At 32.9% G+C, this 17,034-nt stretch overlaps 4 protein-coding genes across 5 annotated transcripts; 1 reads left to right on the top strand and 3 right to left on the bottom strand.

The window, feature by feature from the left end:
• LOC104712211 (UDP-glycosyltransferase 76F1-like) lies at positions 231-2,931 on the bottom strand. The gene is given in 3 exon segments (XM_010429057.2): positions 231-1,153; positions 2,114-2,344; positions 2,347-2,931. Coding segments are annotated over 3 exon segments (1,392 nt in total). The 5' UTR covers positions 2,606-2,931; the 3' UTR covers positions 231-251.
• Positions 5,982-6,573, bottom strand: LOC104715688 (nucleoside diphosphate kinase 1-like). Its single transcript, XM_010433077.2, has 2 exons — positions 6,559-6,573; positions 5,982-6,482 (listed from the first exon to the last, which is right to left on the bottom strand). Exons 1-2 carry the CDS (start codon positions 6,571-6,573, stop codon positions 6,087-6,089), a joined length of 411 nt encoding a protein of 136 aa, XP_010431379.1. The 3' UTR covers positions 5,982-6,086.
• On the bottom strand, positions 7,864-9,739 carry LOC104712210. 2 transcript variants are annotated; one of them, XM_010429056.2, is made up of 4 exons: positions 9,352-9,739; positions 8,827-9,256; positions 8,487-8,723; positions 7,864-8,397 (listed from the first exon to the last, which is right to left on the bottom strand). In XM_010429056.2, exons 1-4 carry the CDS (start codon positions 9,649-9,651, stop codon positions 8,342-8,344), a joined length of 1,023 nt encoding a protein of 340 aa, XP_010427358.1. In that variant the 5' UTR covers positions 9,652-9,739; the 3' UTR covers positions 7,864-8,341. The 2 variants fall into 2 exon arrangements, with proteins under 2 accessions (XP_010427358.1, XP_010427356.1); XM_010429054.2 differs by having other exon boundaries at positions 7,864-8,400; positions 9,352-9,737.
• LOC104712209 lies at positions 10,310-11,242 on the top strand. Its single transcript, XM_010429053.1, has 2 exons — positions 10,310-10,527; positions 10,907-11,242. Exons 1-2 carry the CDS (start codon positions 10,318-10,320, stop codon positions 11,240-11,242), a joined length of 546 nt encoding a protein of 181 aa, XP_010427355.1. The 5' UTR covers positions 10,310-10,317.

Here is a 17,034-nt window from a genome sequence, read left to right as displayed (position 1 = left end):
CCATCGGCCATATGTTAGGCCCATTCGGCCATGTCTTAGGTCTTAGTCGGTTTTGTACTTTGTCCCTCTTGGAAACCTATATATATGTTGTAACCTCGAGTTTGATCATTAATAAGAACAAGATATTTCCCTAAACTCTCTCTAGTTTTATAACATATTGATTATAATAATTCACGAACATTATAATTTAAGAAACAAATATCCAAAGGTTGTGAATAGTGCTTAGAAGACATTACTCCCTCGTACTTGTTCTAACTTGCAAAAGCATAAGAACCAAAAGACAGGACATGACTTACAAGTTTGTCTAGATACTTGGAAGAAGACCCCTCTTCGCTTAAGCAAATGTTAGCTTTCTCTTTCAACTCCAAAGACCTCTCTTTCAATCCATCTCCATTCTCCATCATTACACTTCTTATCACCTTCTCAATCTCCTTCCTTTCCATCTTACTTCTCTCTAACACCAGTCCGACTCGCCATACATCAACAATGTACCTCGCGTTCACATGCTGGTCCGAGAAACACGGCGTACATATCATTGGAACACCTTCAGATATGCTCTCAAGTGTCGAGTTCCATCCACAGTGCGTCCAAAATGCTCCAACCGAAGGATGCGCCAATACTTCTAACTGGTTCGCCCATTTCACAATTTTTCCCTTATCTCCAAAGTTCTCGACAAACCCACAAGGCAATGATTCGAGCCACTCGCTCCCTCGGACAGACCCCGGCCTAACTACCCACAAAAAGGGTCGTTCGCTGTTTCTTAGACCCCAAGCAATCTCAAGAAACTCCTTCTCTTCTATAGCTGCGAGGCTTCCAAAACTCGCATATACCACAGATTGTGGGTCTTTCTTGTTGAGCCATTCGGTTGTTTTACAGTCTTCCTTGTTCTTTGTCTTAGGTGGAAGGTCGTCCCTATGTTTGTGAAATGGTCCGATAGGAAAAAACGGAACTTGTAACTTGCTGTTACAATACATGAGTGAGAATCTTTCAAGATCTTCAAATGTGTTCCATATGACTCCTGAAGATAATTTGGCTCCTTCCACCATGTCGTTAACTACCCGGTAAAGGTCCTCCGGCTCTTTCGTTTCTATTATCGGAAGATCCTTCACTTTCAAAGGTGGAAGCTCTGTCACTGGCTCATCTAATGTAGAATCTGGAGAAATTAATCTTTAGTAAATCTTTTGTTTTCTCTAACAAACTCTTAAGAATTTTTTTGCTTTAGTGGGAATGGAATCCTTAACTGATACCAAACTTTAGAATCCAATAATATGTAACCCCATCATCGATTAACGTACTTAACTATTTTATACACAAGTGATAAGTAGTGTAGTAAAAATAACATTACCAGCCTCAAATTAACTTTAACGATTTATCGTTTAGTATCAACTATCCACAGTTATTTTGTTTTGTTTGTATCAAATATTCCCAAATTAAACATTTTTCTAGAAAATACCGTATTTTCCAGTCAGTAAATTAACACATTCTGAAATATGTGAAAACCATAACATAACTGGAATCCTACTATATTATATTAATTGAGAAATACAAATATGAAACTAACCTTAAAATATGTAAAAATTACATTTATTTATCATTAGAAAATTTTAATTAAGATTAACTAATTAATTAATTAAATAAATATAATTAATTAATAAACGAAAAAGGGGGACACAACAAATAGAATAAATTGTTGAAAAGTAAAAAAAAATTATTAGAATCAAAATTAATTTGTACTTAAAAAAATTAACAGCTAAGATTTAAAAAATCTAATCGAATAAAATCTACAACTACAAATTTTATCAAAAAAAAAGTTTCAGGTTAAATTTTTTTATCAAAAATCTAATTTAATATAGATAACAGTTCCGTTTAACAGCTTAAATTTTAAAAATTAATAAGTAAAAAACAAAAGAATTATAATATAAGCAAACCGAATTTTTAATCATAAACCATTATAAATAACATAATAACAAAATAAATTATTACAATTTTTCATAAAAAAAAAGTTGAGCCCGCGGTTTTTCGCGGGATAATGCCTAGTAATATTGAAATGTAAGTGTATTTATATTCAAACTTTTTAACAAAAAAAAGAAAGAAAATAAAAAAGATATTAAACCTTGTATAGGGAGGTAACCCTTATCTCGAAGGAGAGGGAAAGCGGCAAAAGCACAAAACGACGCCGCACCACCTGTTCTCAACACCACTCTACGAACACCTATCTCTTCCGCTACAACGGCCGTGTTCCTCCCCCATATAGCGTCGGAGACCAAACAACACACCGTCTCTCCTACTCCTACCTCCGCCACCAGAGACTGACGAAACGGCTCGGCGTAACTTTGTTTCAACTACGAATGAGGGCGATGAGGTCCATACTCGAAGTTTCTGATTGGGAGAGAGGGTCATCTTCTTCTCCTTCTTTGTTGTGAGGGATGGCTCGAAAAGTGAAGTGTGGGCGGCGAGAAGGATCGGGGAAGTTGTAGGAAGTGTGGAGGATCGTTACGGAGAAGCCACGGTGGTGGAATATTTCAGCAAGCTCAATCATCGGGTTAAAGTGTCCCGGAAACGGTAGAGGGAACATGATTATTCTCCTCCCTTTTCTCTCTTCCATTATTGGTGTTTGTGGGTTTTCCAAAGTTACGGAGAAACAAAAGAGTTATTTTAGAGGAATAGATATTGGAGAAGATGACGCTTACATAAGCACGTCTTATTAGATATTAATGACGCTCATAATCCTATTACAAGTGACAGCTGTCCTAGCTGCATATGAGAAGAGAACAAAATCTGTTTCTCAATGAAACGATGCTAGCTGACTGGCAGTGCATATGGCTTGAGAGAGTGAGAGTGTTCACTGCACCACATTTTCAGTTTCTTGGCCTTGTCTTACAATTTTCAATTCACTATTGGAGAGTAATTAATATACAAAACAAATGTTAAATGAAGTTTCCTAACGCTCCTTTCTGATTAGATTAATGCAAGTGAAAATGAAAGTTTCCCTTCCATTCTGATTAGATTAATGCTAGCTAGTGACTGTCCTTTTGAATAAGAAACGGAACACGACCGCTAATATTAATGTCACGTTTTCCTAAACAACATCACATTGCGGTAATATATTAGTATATATTACACATCATGTAACTATCTCAAGAACGGAATTAAACATACTGTAACTAGACAAAGTAATGCTATTGAAAGCCAAAGAGTGGTAGCGGAGTCACCGTCATGATAATTTTTAAAAAAAAATGCATGTTAACATGTATTGACGATTAAGAACAATATTTGTATCTCCAACTAATTAATCCAAAATGTCATGCCATCAATAGCAAAATAAATGTGTGGTGTTTTTTTAATTTTTTTGCTTCTTTTCCAAAAAAAGATACCCGAAAGCATAAGGAGCAAATAAAAACAAAAGAAGCAAATAAAAACAAAAGAAGCAGAATGGAGTGTCTCGCATACGCTTCGGACACGTTTTATCATTGAAGGCAATTCGTGGACTTGCTTTGTAAACCAAAATCTTTTGGTGTATTGGATCTGTGTATACTTCCAAAGTGGAACCAAGTGTTACCCTAGCTAACTTATCTATAGTTTCTTATCGTCGAGAACTAGCCTCGTTGGACCAGATTAAACAGAGAAAATTTATTATACTGGTCGGCCCACTTAGCCTGGATAATATCAGTTTCCACATCCCCAACTACTGTATGTAGCTAGAGTTCACATAATGGATTAGAATATGATCCAAATATTAGTAGGAATGTTTAGAGAAATGTAAGAAATTGANTTTTTAAAAAAAAAAAAAAAAAAAAAAAAAAAAAAAAATCTAAGGGTCCTTTTTGACATTCATAACACCTCTTTAAATTAGTATCAAAATGTTAATGTTTTCTTGGATCATAGATTTTTTAATAAGTAATTTTTGTTTCTTTGTGAGTAATCTTTGCTATAAAAATGATATTTGATAAATGATCTATTTCATGACTTTAATCAATTCATGTTTGTGGGTCACTTTTCACAAGTGTGTTATTGTTTAGTTTGTTACATCACTTCCTCAACCGAAGATGTTGTTGATGCTTCAGTGGCAGTTGATATATATCCCTTCACAATAGTAACATACTAGTTTCAAGATGCCATATTTAATGTTCATGATATGGAACCGAATCATATATATACCATCCGTTTGGTTGCTAAAGGGGACCCAAAAGAAAGTACGCAAAATGAAAGAAAAAAAATCATTTGATTGCGTTGCGTAAAAACGGTAACCATCAAATAGCGAAAATTGATTGAGGCTTTTGCTACACGCACACCGTCATCGTCTTAGATACGTACGGTATTAAAAATTTGTTTGGGCGAGAACCTTAATTGCAGGTATAACCTTGAGAAAGAAAAAGCACCCAACTAGTGTTATATCCTCAACTACAGCGTATTAAAAATTTGTTGTGGGCGAGAACCTTAATTGCAATTATAACCTTGAGAAAGAAGAAGCTCCCAACTAGTATTTTATCCTAACTATAGGTCCATACATATATACACGCTTCTTATAAACATTAATAATTTGAAACATCATTCGCATGACGTTAACTGGAAAGAAACCTCTTTATAAACAAAATGTCATAAGAACATCAACATTTCAAGAAAGACTCTTTGTTACTTTGTTAGTATTGTGTATGATACTATAGTATTATACTATTATAAGTTGACTCAGTCAAACTCGAAAGGGTGTGAGAATTTACATCTCCCAATCCAAACATCTTACTTCTTTGTCTTTCATATTTGTGGCTGACCCTTATCTTCTTCTCTCACTAATTTTTTTTTTGTTTTTTTCTACCGAAAATCCAAAAAGAGCAATCAAGCCATCTTGAAAGTTGAAACCAAAAGTTCAGTGACCTAAACGTGACCTACAAACTTAGATAACATTCCTAATCATACCAGTTATTTTTATAAAATAAACAGTGAAGAAAACACTAATAGTTTGTGCTTGTCTCCAAGGTAGACTAGGAGTAGGAGGTAGACCATAGGCTCAAGATCATAACTTCCTTCACAAATATCGTCATATGTGCGTGTGTTCTAACACAAATACGCAAAAATGAAAAAAAAAAAAAAAAAAAAATCATTTGATTGCGTAAAAACGGTAATCATCAAATAGCGAAAATTGATTGAGGCTTTTGCTACACGCACACCGTCATCGTCTTAGATACGTTACGGTATTAAATATTTGTTGTGGGCGAGAACCTCAATTGCAATTATAACCTTGAGAAAAAAGAAGCTCCCAACTAGTATTATATCCTCAACTATAGTCTATAGGTCCATACATTACATGCTTCTTATAAACATGAATAATTTGAAACATCACTCGCATGACGTTAAACTGGAAAGAAACCTCTTTATAAACAAAATTTCATAAGAACATCAATATTTCAAGAATATCAGACTCTTTATGCCGGCATTTTTATATAAAGCTATGGATTGTTACTTGTTGATATTATATTCAAAGTTGACTCAGTCAAATTCGAAAGGTGTGAGAATTTACATCTCCCAATCCAAACACCTTAGAGCATCCACATTGGTGTGGGATTTTTTTTGGTCCCCCACTTTTAATAATAATATTCTGATAGTTTCTTATTGTTAGTAGGAGCATTGGTGTCTATTTGTATTTGGTCCCCCGAATAAAATAATAATATTTTAAAAGTTTAAAGATTAATTATTTAAAGAAAGAAAAAACAAAAACATACAATTTAGAAATTAATAACATAAAAAATATAACATAAAAACATCAAAACTAAAACAAACATTTTATTCAACTCATAGAAATTTTAAAATCAAACATAACAAGATTACAAGATCACTAATAAGAATGAATTTTGTAATCAAATAAGATGAGCAAAAGAAAAGGGAAAGATTTGGTGAAGTTTTGACTTTGTAAACTGTTCAAGATAATTTTGTAATAACCTGCCATTAGGAGGATTAGTTGCATTCATATGTAACAATGCAAGCAATGTAGAGAAGGAGAATCAAATTCAACTTAAAATATAGGAGTCATCACAAAAGCAAGCAATGTCGGGAACATAGAAAACACACTACTGAAAAAAGAAACAGATCATTCATGATTCATAGACCCAAGGGTGAACGCTGCTCTGCCAGTTGACAGGACCATCAGGGAACCACAAAGCAATCTCCTTCTGTGCACTCTCGACAGCGTCACTTCCATGGATCACGTTCCTTCCAATGTCAATTGCATAGTCCCCATGGATAGTTCCAGACTCAGCAGCAGCGGGGTTTGTAGCTCCAATGATCTTACGTCCGGTCAAGACAACATTCTTTCCTTCCCAGATCATAGCAACAACAGGTCCGGACACAATGTAGTCAACAAGACCATTGAAGAAAGGCTTTGATGACAAGTCGGCGTAGTGCTTCTCAGCAAAAGAGCGCTCTACACTGATCATCTTCAGACCTACACACAACACAAATCTTAAGACACATATACCATAACCCAAAATCTATTACACAACAAAGGTATGAACTTTTATCTTCCAAATCAAGTATAATAACAAAATTTCCAGAAACTAGACCAACCATAACCACAGACATGTCTACAAAACATTCTTAGGCACATATACTAAACTCTAAAATCTATCAGGCAACACATGGATATAATCTTTGTCAAGCCAAGCAAGGTCTATTGAACTATATCTAAGAGTAGAGACATCTCTCTTCCAAATTAGATAATCCTCAATTTCTAGTTATCTGATTATGGAAGTGACACTAAAACCTCAAATCTGATCTAAGAAATCTCTAATCTTATAATCTAAAATCACTCAAACAAGTTTAGTAGGAGAATCATTACCTTTCACCGATCTGAAAAAAAAAATACACAAATCTTTATCAAGTCTCGATTTTTTCAAGAAGAAGCAATCCAAGGAAGTGAAGAACATAACCAAAGTTATGTCAAGTTAGTATTGAGTGGGAAAGAGAAGCTTACAAGTCCTCTCTGGACGCCGTCAGGCTTGATCATGATGAAAGTTTGCTCCGGGTGACACAGACAGATCGCTTCGGGAGAGAAGATCGAACCGCCGGACAAGCTTCGGGACAGAAGATCGGACCGGCTTCGGATGCGACAGAAGATCGGCTTCGTTAATATGGCAAGAAATTCCGGTGACAAGAACGGAACGTCTTCGTCAAATCGTCGAGGATCGAATCGCCTTCGTGGTCGCCGTCGAGAGAAGAAAGAACTCGACAAAATTTTGTCTCGCGAAAGATTTTTTGTTTTAGACCTAGATAATTCGACAACCAATCAAACGAGTACACGTGGCGAAGGAGACGGACGAAAAACGTCCCCAAATAAGAACCGTTTTTTCGAAATTGGGCTTTTTTGAATTAAATTTAAATCCACAAAAATCTGGGGACAGGCCGAATATACGGCGTTGCCCATGGTCTTACTCTTTTGTATTTCATACTTGTGGCTGCCCTTGCCTTCTTCTCTCAATTATTTTGTTTCTTTTGCTTTCTCTACCGGGAAAATCCAAAAAGAGCAAGCAAGCAATTTGAAACCAAAAAGCTCAATGACCTTAAACGGGACCAACAAACTTAGATAACATTCCTAAATCATACCAAATATTTTATACTCCCTCTATTCTAATTTAACTGTAAGGTTTTTGCACACAAATTGAGAAAACTATTCAATTTTATGTTTTGCCCTTTATTAATATATTTTATAATTTTTTCATTGGTTGAAACTTTAAAGCAGTAGGGATAAGATTAGAATTAGACTGCAATATTTCATTTGAACATCCTTTTCCATCATGACAATTTCACAAAGAATCATCTTTACTTTTATTTTATCAGACTTTAAGATTGTTAAATGTAAGAAAAAAACACAAATGCCACAAAAATCAAAATATATTATTGATAGGGACTTGAGATACAATCTTCTCCATTACAACTATGATTGACTGCAACTTTTTGCTTCTTTTAATCAAACAAACTAAGACAAAATAAAATAAAAATACAGATAATACCGCAACCCCATCATAGATTCCAAAATTGTAGAGAACACCCCTAAAGTACTCTCAACCCATCCTCCATGTTGTTGCACTAAACCTTATTCTAAGGAAGAGTAGATGAAAAACCCTCCCAAGACCAAAAAAAGATTGTTTATTAACTCCTTACTTAAACATAAATAAAGCATTAACTAACAAAATCCCAATCCAACTTAAGCCCCCATATAATTATTCTTTTACTATAACCAGTAACCATCACAATCTCAACTATATTATATCCAACCCCACTAACTACACGAACCATTTCTGTTTTCTCTCTTTCAAAAAGTCCTGAATCCTACAGAACCTAATTCAAACACTCAGTACTTCCATTCTTTTGGAAGAGATCTTTCTTGCTTCAAACATCCACGACCAGCTACTGCAAACAAACAAACGAATAGGTTCAAATCACAATGTCTTTATTGTTATTATAAAGTTTAAACTGGGGATGGTTTGAGTCAGTACCGTGATTGCTTTTGCCCCGTCCTGTAGTGAGACAAGCTTTCGAATTTGGTTTACACCGACCAGAGACCTCTTCAGTTTTAGGTTTTTGTTGGTTACCAGCCTTTGCCGGAACCTTAACACATCCACCTCCTGTAGAGAGACAAGCTTTCGAATTTGGTTTACACCGACCAGAGACCTCTTCAGTTTTAGATTTTTGTTGGTTAACAACCTTTGCCGGAACCTTAACACATCCACCTCCTGATAATCAAGTTTTCAATTTTAGCTTCTAGAGGTAGCAAAATTGAACGAAAGTTTTAAAATTTCAGAAACCCAAAGATGTTAAAATTGAGTTCAAAATTACCTGATTTCTTCAGGGGATCGGAAGGGTTTGAGTAAACCCGGGGAAGGAAAACGCCGGTACCAGCAGACGGCGGTTTTACGGCGGTTGGAGCAGTGAGAACGCTTCCAACGGGAGAAGGAGACGCAAGCCAAGCATTTGGGACTATTCCAAGATGATAATACGGCTGCCATGGCCAGTAGTAGTTAACAAACGCCGCGTTTTGAGGAAAGGGGATTTGGGAATTAGGGTTAGGGTTTGGGACTGGGCGGCTTGAGGGTTTAGCATCAAAATTAGCCTTTTGAATCTTGGCGACTTCTCCAGCGGCAGCAGATAACACTTTCAGAGAGTCTTCTTCACGAAACGGAGATGACGGCGGCGAAGGGACTTGTGAAAACGGACCATTGGGACTTCCGAGTCCACTCTGTTTTGACTCAACGACTTGGGGTTTCAACTGAAGAAACAGAGCAAAAAAAAAACTGTGAGTGTTTAGTTTTACATTAAGAGATAAGATTTGAAGAAGAAAAGAGTGAAGCTTTTTCAATAAACCTGAGCCTTATCGGTGACGAAGGAAGGTGGAGAGAGGCGCTGAGTTGAGAGAGCGAGTCTGCGAGTTAAACCGGCTAAGAAGTCATCTTCGTCGTCGGTTGTTTCGTCTTCCGTCTCCGTTGAGTCCTCTGGAGAAGAGGAAAAGATTGAGGAGTCGACGAATTCGTAAGGGAACTCATTCGGGAAGGTGGGTTCACTCGGGGTTGATAGCGCTTTCTCCATTGGTTGCTCGACGACGGGGGAGAGCGGAAGAGAGAGCAGCTCTAAGGACGCGGCGGCGGCTACAGGCGGCGCGACCATAACGACAGTGTTTTTAAAGACAGAGAGAGATAGATAGGTTTTGTTGTGTGTTATATACTCTTTATAAATGTTGCAGAGAGGCTTCTCTTTATTAAGGTTTCAATTGGGGAGAGACAGCTCAAAAGACATTGTATAGTAATAAATATTTATTTGCTTTCTGTCTTTTTTTATTTTATTAAAATCCGTAATTTCTGCCCGACAATTAGAAAGAAAGCTGAAGGTTGACTACAAACATTGAAAGTAAAAAAACGCAAATGAGAACGATGGGTTGATTTCCCACTAAATCCATGACTTTTTGGGCTTGTTATTCAATTTGGGCTTAGAGAAAAAGCCTTTTATCCAAAGATATATGTGTAGAAGAATTCACAGCATTAATTAATGGCAGCATTGAACGGGTGAGAATCCTCACTAGGTTGCTGCAGGCTAAGGTGTTTTATGAAGTTTAAATACGTTTCAAATTTGTGGTGGTCTGCTATTCCAAACATTTACTGCATTAAGATTTTTTTACCGTTATTATTCTATTACCAGTTTTAGTATTCTTATATTCAAAGCAATAAATTTTCGTAATTTATTACTAGCTTTCAATGTCATTATTATAAATAAAATGTTTCAATCATGCAAAAGAGAAAATCCCAAAACACATTTGTATCTTCTTAATTTTCAAATATGGCTACAATACTCATCAAACACATAACTTCTCCTTTCTCGTTGTTATTATTCGTGTTCTTTGTGTTTACAACCGCAAATGCAATGCGTATCGATGACATGTATGAATTTTGTAAGGAGACAGAAGACGTGAATTTCTGCTTAAAATACATTGGAACGGACACGCGTATATTAGACGCACGCGACTTTCAGGACGTGCTTGTCATTGCGGTAATGTTTGATAACTAGTTTCAATTATTCTGTAGAGATTTCTATAATGGTAGTATATCTGCAACACACAAAGTGTACAGGTAGAAAAACAGTGTTTGAAAAATATTTACAATATCCAGTCTCTATTTTAATTTTTATAATTCTATATTATATAAAAGTATAGAATTATTAAATTCTATACAATAAAAAGTATATAATAAATTTACGTGTGAGACTAAAATCTAAGTATATATAATAATTAGCTGTGTAGAACAAAAAACACTAAAACTAAATAACTATTATGAAGGGAACAAGCCATAAACATGAAAATTGAGAGATCTTATTTATTCATTCGCTAAAAATAAAAATGTCTTGATTTCTTATTGAGATTTATTATCAGATTTCTCAATGCCAAATTCAAGTGACCAATGCAGCCAGACAAATCAACAAAGTTCGCCAGAAGTTTAGTGGTCCGATTGGAGCTCGACGAATATTTTTTTGTTATAAGTATTACCAGTTAGCATCTGGTTATTTCCAAAAAGCTTATGGAGAAGCAGAAGATGATAGGTATGCATCAATAGCTCAGATATCTGCAACATATGGCTCAAATTATATGCACAAATGCGAAGACGAGTGGAAAAAGAATGGACCGATACAACAGTCTCCTTTCACTTTCTATAACACAAATGTTGTCAAACTATTATCTATTATTCAAGTTATTATGGGAAAGATTTAATTATGGCTAGTTGTAATGGAATTCGATTACTAATGTAAACCGTTTGTTTTTGGTTATAGAGTTGTTTTCTTGTGCTACTCATTGGTTCAATGAATAAAACTTTCTTGAAGTTTTTAATTAGTTACGAACTTACGATCATAATTAGTGAGTGAAACATGATATTTTAAGTTTATAACAATAGTAAGGGTACAACGGATCATTTAGACTCATAAAGTTAAAAAATAACATGTACATATATACGAATATAAAGTTAGCCTTTTAAATATATACGAATTAAGAATGAATATACATCTAGATGAAGGAAGTTTGACATATATATATATATATATATATATATATATATATATATATATATATTTTTAAAGAAGTTTGACTAAACATATATAAATTCATAGTTAAAATATCCTGCGATAATACAACGACATATAAAGTTATTTTAAGGCATGAATGAATTTCATGTGTTTTTTTAAGTTACTTATACATTACATACATTTGACTTGTTTGGGTGAAAACGATAAGTATATTTTTGACGTTAACAATAAATTACGCATGAAATTTAAGAAAAAACATTTTATTAATTAAAATTTTTATTATTTAAATGAATTTAGAAAAAATATCATTCACGTTGATTTAGCTATCATTTATCCTGGCTGCTTGCTAAATTAACTTGCATGCCATTTATCAGGATTATGACAAATACGAAGAAAAAAAAAATTTAGAATTTATTATGGTTTTTAATTCAAAATTAATTGGTAATGAGTTAATTGACTTTAATCCCTTATATATTACATAAGTCTCACCATATCTTTCAATGTAGTATCTTTTTCTATTGACTCTTCTAACCATTAATCTCCATATAATTCATCACATCCCTCGAAATAATACCTTTTTAACTATCTCGATGGAATTGGGTTTCCTTTAAGTCATCAATTAATGGGGTAATCGGACATCTATCTGAGGATTCTGAACCGGATTAATTAAAGGACCAGCGTGTGTAGACTCTTATATGTTAAATTAAAATGTATTATGAAATTATAATTCAAAACCAATTGGCAATAAGTGGATTGACCCTAACTTCTATATATTACAAGTTCCATCACATTTTCTAATATAGGATCTTTCTCTACAAAAACATATAAATTACTCCTCAATTACAAGATTTCCTATTAATTGCCTAAGTAAATAAAATTTCAAAGTTATTTAGCTAATTTCAAATCAGATATACCCTAGAATGTCTCTAGTGAGTCGAAATGTAAATATTTAGCGTTCGTGTAATCACGAATTGATCCGTGGCGTTATCGTGAGAATCCAAAGTTACGTGGACTTCTTTAACGCTGGTTCATGACAAGTGGAAATCATTAAAAGTTTTAATCACATGTGTTGTTCTGTCTTTGATTTATTTGCTTTGTCTTATTTCATTTGCACAGTACGTCTTCTGTTCGAATCCACGCTTTAGAAATAAGCCCCTTTGTTTTTTTTTGTTAAAAGGTTTAATAAACCCCTTTGTTGATAAATTAACTTTATATTTCAACAACAGAAAAATTACTAATTGACTCTATATTTAGAATATGTTGACTAAATAAATAATAACTTATTATATTTAATTTCTGGTAATTATTAGTTGAAGTTCAATGAGCAAATTTTGAATTTCTCTTTGTAATTTAGATGTTTATTTCTAAGCACTATGATATTATAACGAGAAAGTTTAGGTGTCATAGAAACCAAAGTACATGCTACTACGAGAAATATATGGTGTGGCGATTAAACAAATAAAGGAATACGGATTTGTGAAGCAAGTGAATGAAAATTTATGTCGCCCGGTATATCGCATATTTGGTCATTTTGACTACTCTTTCTACGGATTATCTATCTCTGTTTTGCTTTGTTTGATTTAATGCTCTTGTTATTCGTCTTGCATAACGGGGATGTGTGATGGTGCGTATTATTTTTGTAATTGTTTGATTTAGAATGGAAGAACTAGTTGAATATAAAAAAAGACGTGTTGCCCTCAGAAACATAAATAAACTGCAATCATAATATAGTACTAGATACAGATCCGCACATACGTGCATGATTGATTTTAAAAACTATATTTACTATGAGGTTTGTAATATATTATGTACACATAGAATTACATTTATAGATATCATTATTTGTTAAATTATTTACAGTTCAAACTTATATTAGTTTGGTTTCATTCAGTTTGTGATTTTTGAAATAATAAAGGTTTCAGCATAAAATTAAAATTCACGAAACAACATACCCAAATCTAACGTTTACCGAATTAGTGAGTAATTAGAATTATATAAAACTTGTAAATTATGAAACGGATAAAAACCATCAAAAAGATTAAAACTTCCCGAAACGAATGACCTAAATTTTTAAGCGGGTCAAACCCGTCGCGGTAGCCATACTCCATAAAGGATATAATATTTTTTAATCTATAAAAACCCACCCCTCGAAATATTTAAGAAATAATATTTAAAAATATATAAAATTTTACTTTTTTAATATTTTAATTTTGAAATTAAGGAATCTTTAACATACGTTAGTTTTATATATCCGAAATTTTCTATATGAAAAACTAAAAATTAGGATTAGCATAAGTTTAAATATTTTATAGTTTAAAATAAATTTAAGATGCCGTCAAATTGTTTGTTAAATATTTTCAATATCTATTATTCAAAATTAATTTCAATTTTTTTTGGTCAAAACATTTTAAATAATAAGAAATAATATTATTTATATTTTTAAAAATATGATTTAAATATAGATTTTTACATCTCATGTTATAATTTTATTATTGTATTATAATACATAGGTTTTGAAAATAATTTTGAAAACATGTAGGAGATAACATTTATTAATATTTGAATAATATTTATTAATTTTAGAATTTATAGGATCAAAATATTGTGTATATAAATAAATGGAATAGCAATGGTAGTTTTATGTAATATTATAGAATATTAAAGACAAATAATAAATTGGACACAAAGCTCTTTGGCGACGACACGTCAGCTTTTCTTCAAGAATGCTTCTCTTTTAATATATAGAGGATTTATATATTTGAAAATATGATCTAAATATATATATTTTACATCTCATGTTATAATTTTTTTTATTATATTATAATACATAGGTTTTGAAAATAATTTCAAAAACATATAGGGGACAATATTTATTAATATTTGAATAATATTTACCAATTTTAGAATTTATAGGAACAAAATATTGTGTATATAAATAAATTGAATAGCTATTCAATGATTATTTTGACTTTATAAAATTGTTAAAAGATTTATTTTAAATTATGATATTTAAATATTTTGACTTTGAACATTATACATAATATTAATAATATTTACCAATTTTAAATTAATATTTTGACTTTATAAAATTAAACAAATTCTAAGTTCTAAATTATAATATTTAAATATTAAAATTCATATTTTGATTTTGAACAAATTCTAAATTAATATTTCGACTTTATAAAATTGTTAAAAGATTTTCAAAGTCTTTAACATGTAAATTTAGAAAATTTGTTTGCAAATATTTAGTTCCAAAATATCGAAACTTTCGTAGTTTCTGCCGACGTTGACAATAATTAATAATAACTAAATAATAAGCGATATATATTATTATTTGTTTGGTAATTGTTGACAACTAAGGTCCTGATTGGTGAAGACTTTCAAGAATTTTAAATCATTTAAAGTCTTATTTTTTTGTCAACCATTGGGCTAAAACTGGCCGGCCCATTAACCAAATTTCTATATTCGTAGGAACCAAAACTTGATCTCGGGTGTGATGGTGCCTTCTACAATTGGATTTACCTTCTGTCATTGCACTAAGGTTACTTCACCATTTTAAAGTCTTAAAAGCATTTTAACCAATCAAGCTTTAATGATTTTTATATTTTTAAAAGTTTCTACATCCACTTTAATTTTTTCCTTCTTTATTTTTCTTGTTTTTTTAAGGGGAATTGCATTGTATAACCAACAAAAAAATTATAATTCAAAGACTAACTAAAAGATGATATAGAGTGTATAAACTATAATATATACTATTATACCCTTCTCATCACCACCATCTTTACCTCTTTTCCACCACCACCATGGCACCACCTCCACCACCATCTCCACCTCTTTATTATTATTCCTTAGGGTTCCCAATGTATTATCTTAGGGTTTAGTTTTTTCCTAACCACCACCATCGCCGATATCCAGCCGACCACCGCCGATTTTCGGCCGTCCACCGCTGAACTCCGGCCGACCACCGCCGACCTCCGGCCGACCACCGGTGAGCTCCGGTCGACCACCGGCAAACTCCGACCGACCTCCAGCCATCTCCGACCTCCGGCGAATTCCGGCCATCTCTGACCTCCGGCGAACTCCGGCGACCTCCGGCCATCTCCGACCTCCGGCGAACTCCGGCCATCTCTGACCTCTGGCGACCTCCGGCGAACTCCGGCGACCTCCGACCTCCGGCAACCTTTCTCCACCACCTCCGGCCACCTTCCTCCACCACTATCACAACCTCCTTTGGTAATTTTTTCTACCCCTTGTGTTACTTACTTAATTTTTTGAATTATGATGCTATATTCTTAATTAAATTTGTAAATTTGGTTATTGAGCTAATTGACCCTTTTTTTAAAGCTTCAAAATGACAAAATGACTGTAATACCAACAAGTTTAAAAAACTTTTTTTTTTTCTTCCTCCATCATAAGTAAAAACTCTATATAATTTGATATATATTTTTATGCAAAGCTTATTTTATAGATTAATTATCAGCATTTTTCTCTCTTTCTTTTAACATCCACTTCTCTTCACAAATTTATTATTTTTATCATCATCTTTGTATTTTCTTATAATTTTATTTTACAATCACAGCTTTTAAAATTTGTTTTTTAACAATCATATTTTAACAGTTAAAATATCTACAGCCAAAATTTCTACAATCAAATTTTATACAGTTAAATTTTTACAGTCAAAGTTTTTACACCCACAAATAACAGTCGGGCATAAATCTTGTTTGTTTGTACAATTGTTGGTTCAACGGTAATTTTAAGCAACAGATTTCAGCAGCTAGCGGTTAACAAATTCTATAAAATTTAAAAGATTAACATTCTGAGTTTATAAATTGGTGAATCGTTATTATCACTAACAACTAAAAAATAAAAACAATTTTATCAATGTTATCAATTAATTATGGGCAACTAAGATGAACATAATTTTTAAAAATTGATAATCAATGTCCCTAAAATTTACGAAACGAACGTGGTAATAACTTATCTAAATTGGAGTACATGCATCTAAAGAACCATCTCTTACGTATACATTACAATATGTAGTTTTGACAACAACAACAAAAAAAACATTACAATATGTAGTTTGTATATTTGTAATAATAAACATTTCATAAAAATTACTCTTAAGCAAAAACCACATAATTAAGCGTTCCCTCTTAAAATATTTAAACCACTATCACGATAACAAACTTTAGTCAGTAGAGAAATTTTATCTATGCCATCAAAAAAAGTTTAACGGAAAGATTTATAATGAAAGAAAAAAAAACGAAATGGAGAAATTCGAAAGAAGTCTTCTTGGTTTATAAGTTTCGGACTTAACACTGCGGGAACATCACGGAACACTTCTTGTCCGAAAATCCGACGTGGCAGATTATAACGGCTACTTTGTAAATTCACCATTTTTTTTTTTTTTTCAAGAATAAAATTATAAAAAAATCGGAGAGAGACGTTAAGATTTTACATGTGACTCCTTCTTTACCAAAA

The sequence above is a fragment of the Camelina sativa genome, chromosome 9, assembly GCF_000633955.1.
Source record: "Camelina sativa cultivar DH55 chromosome 9, Cs, whole genome shotgun sequence".
In the NCBI taxonomy this organism is placed as follows: domain Eukaryota; kingdom Viridiplantae; phylum Streptophyta; class Magnoliopsida; order Brassicales; family Brassicaceae; genus Camelina; species Camelina sativa.
The sequence above is the reverse complement of the archived record's forward strand: the minus strand, read 5'-3'. Positions and strand labels throughout refer to the sequence as shown.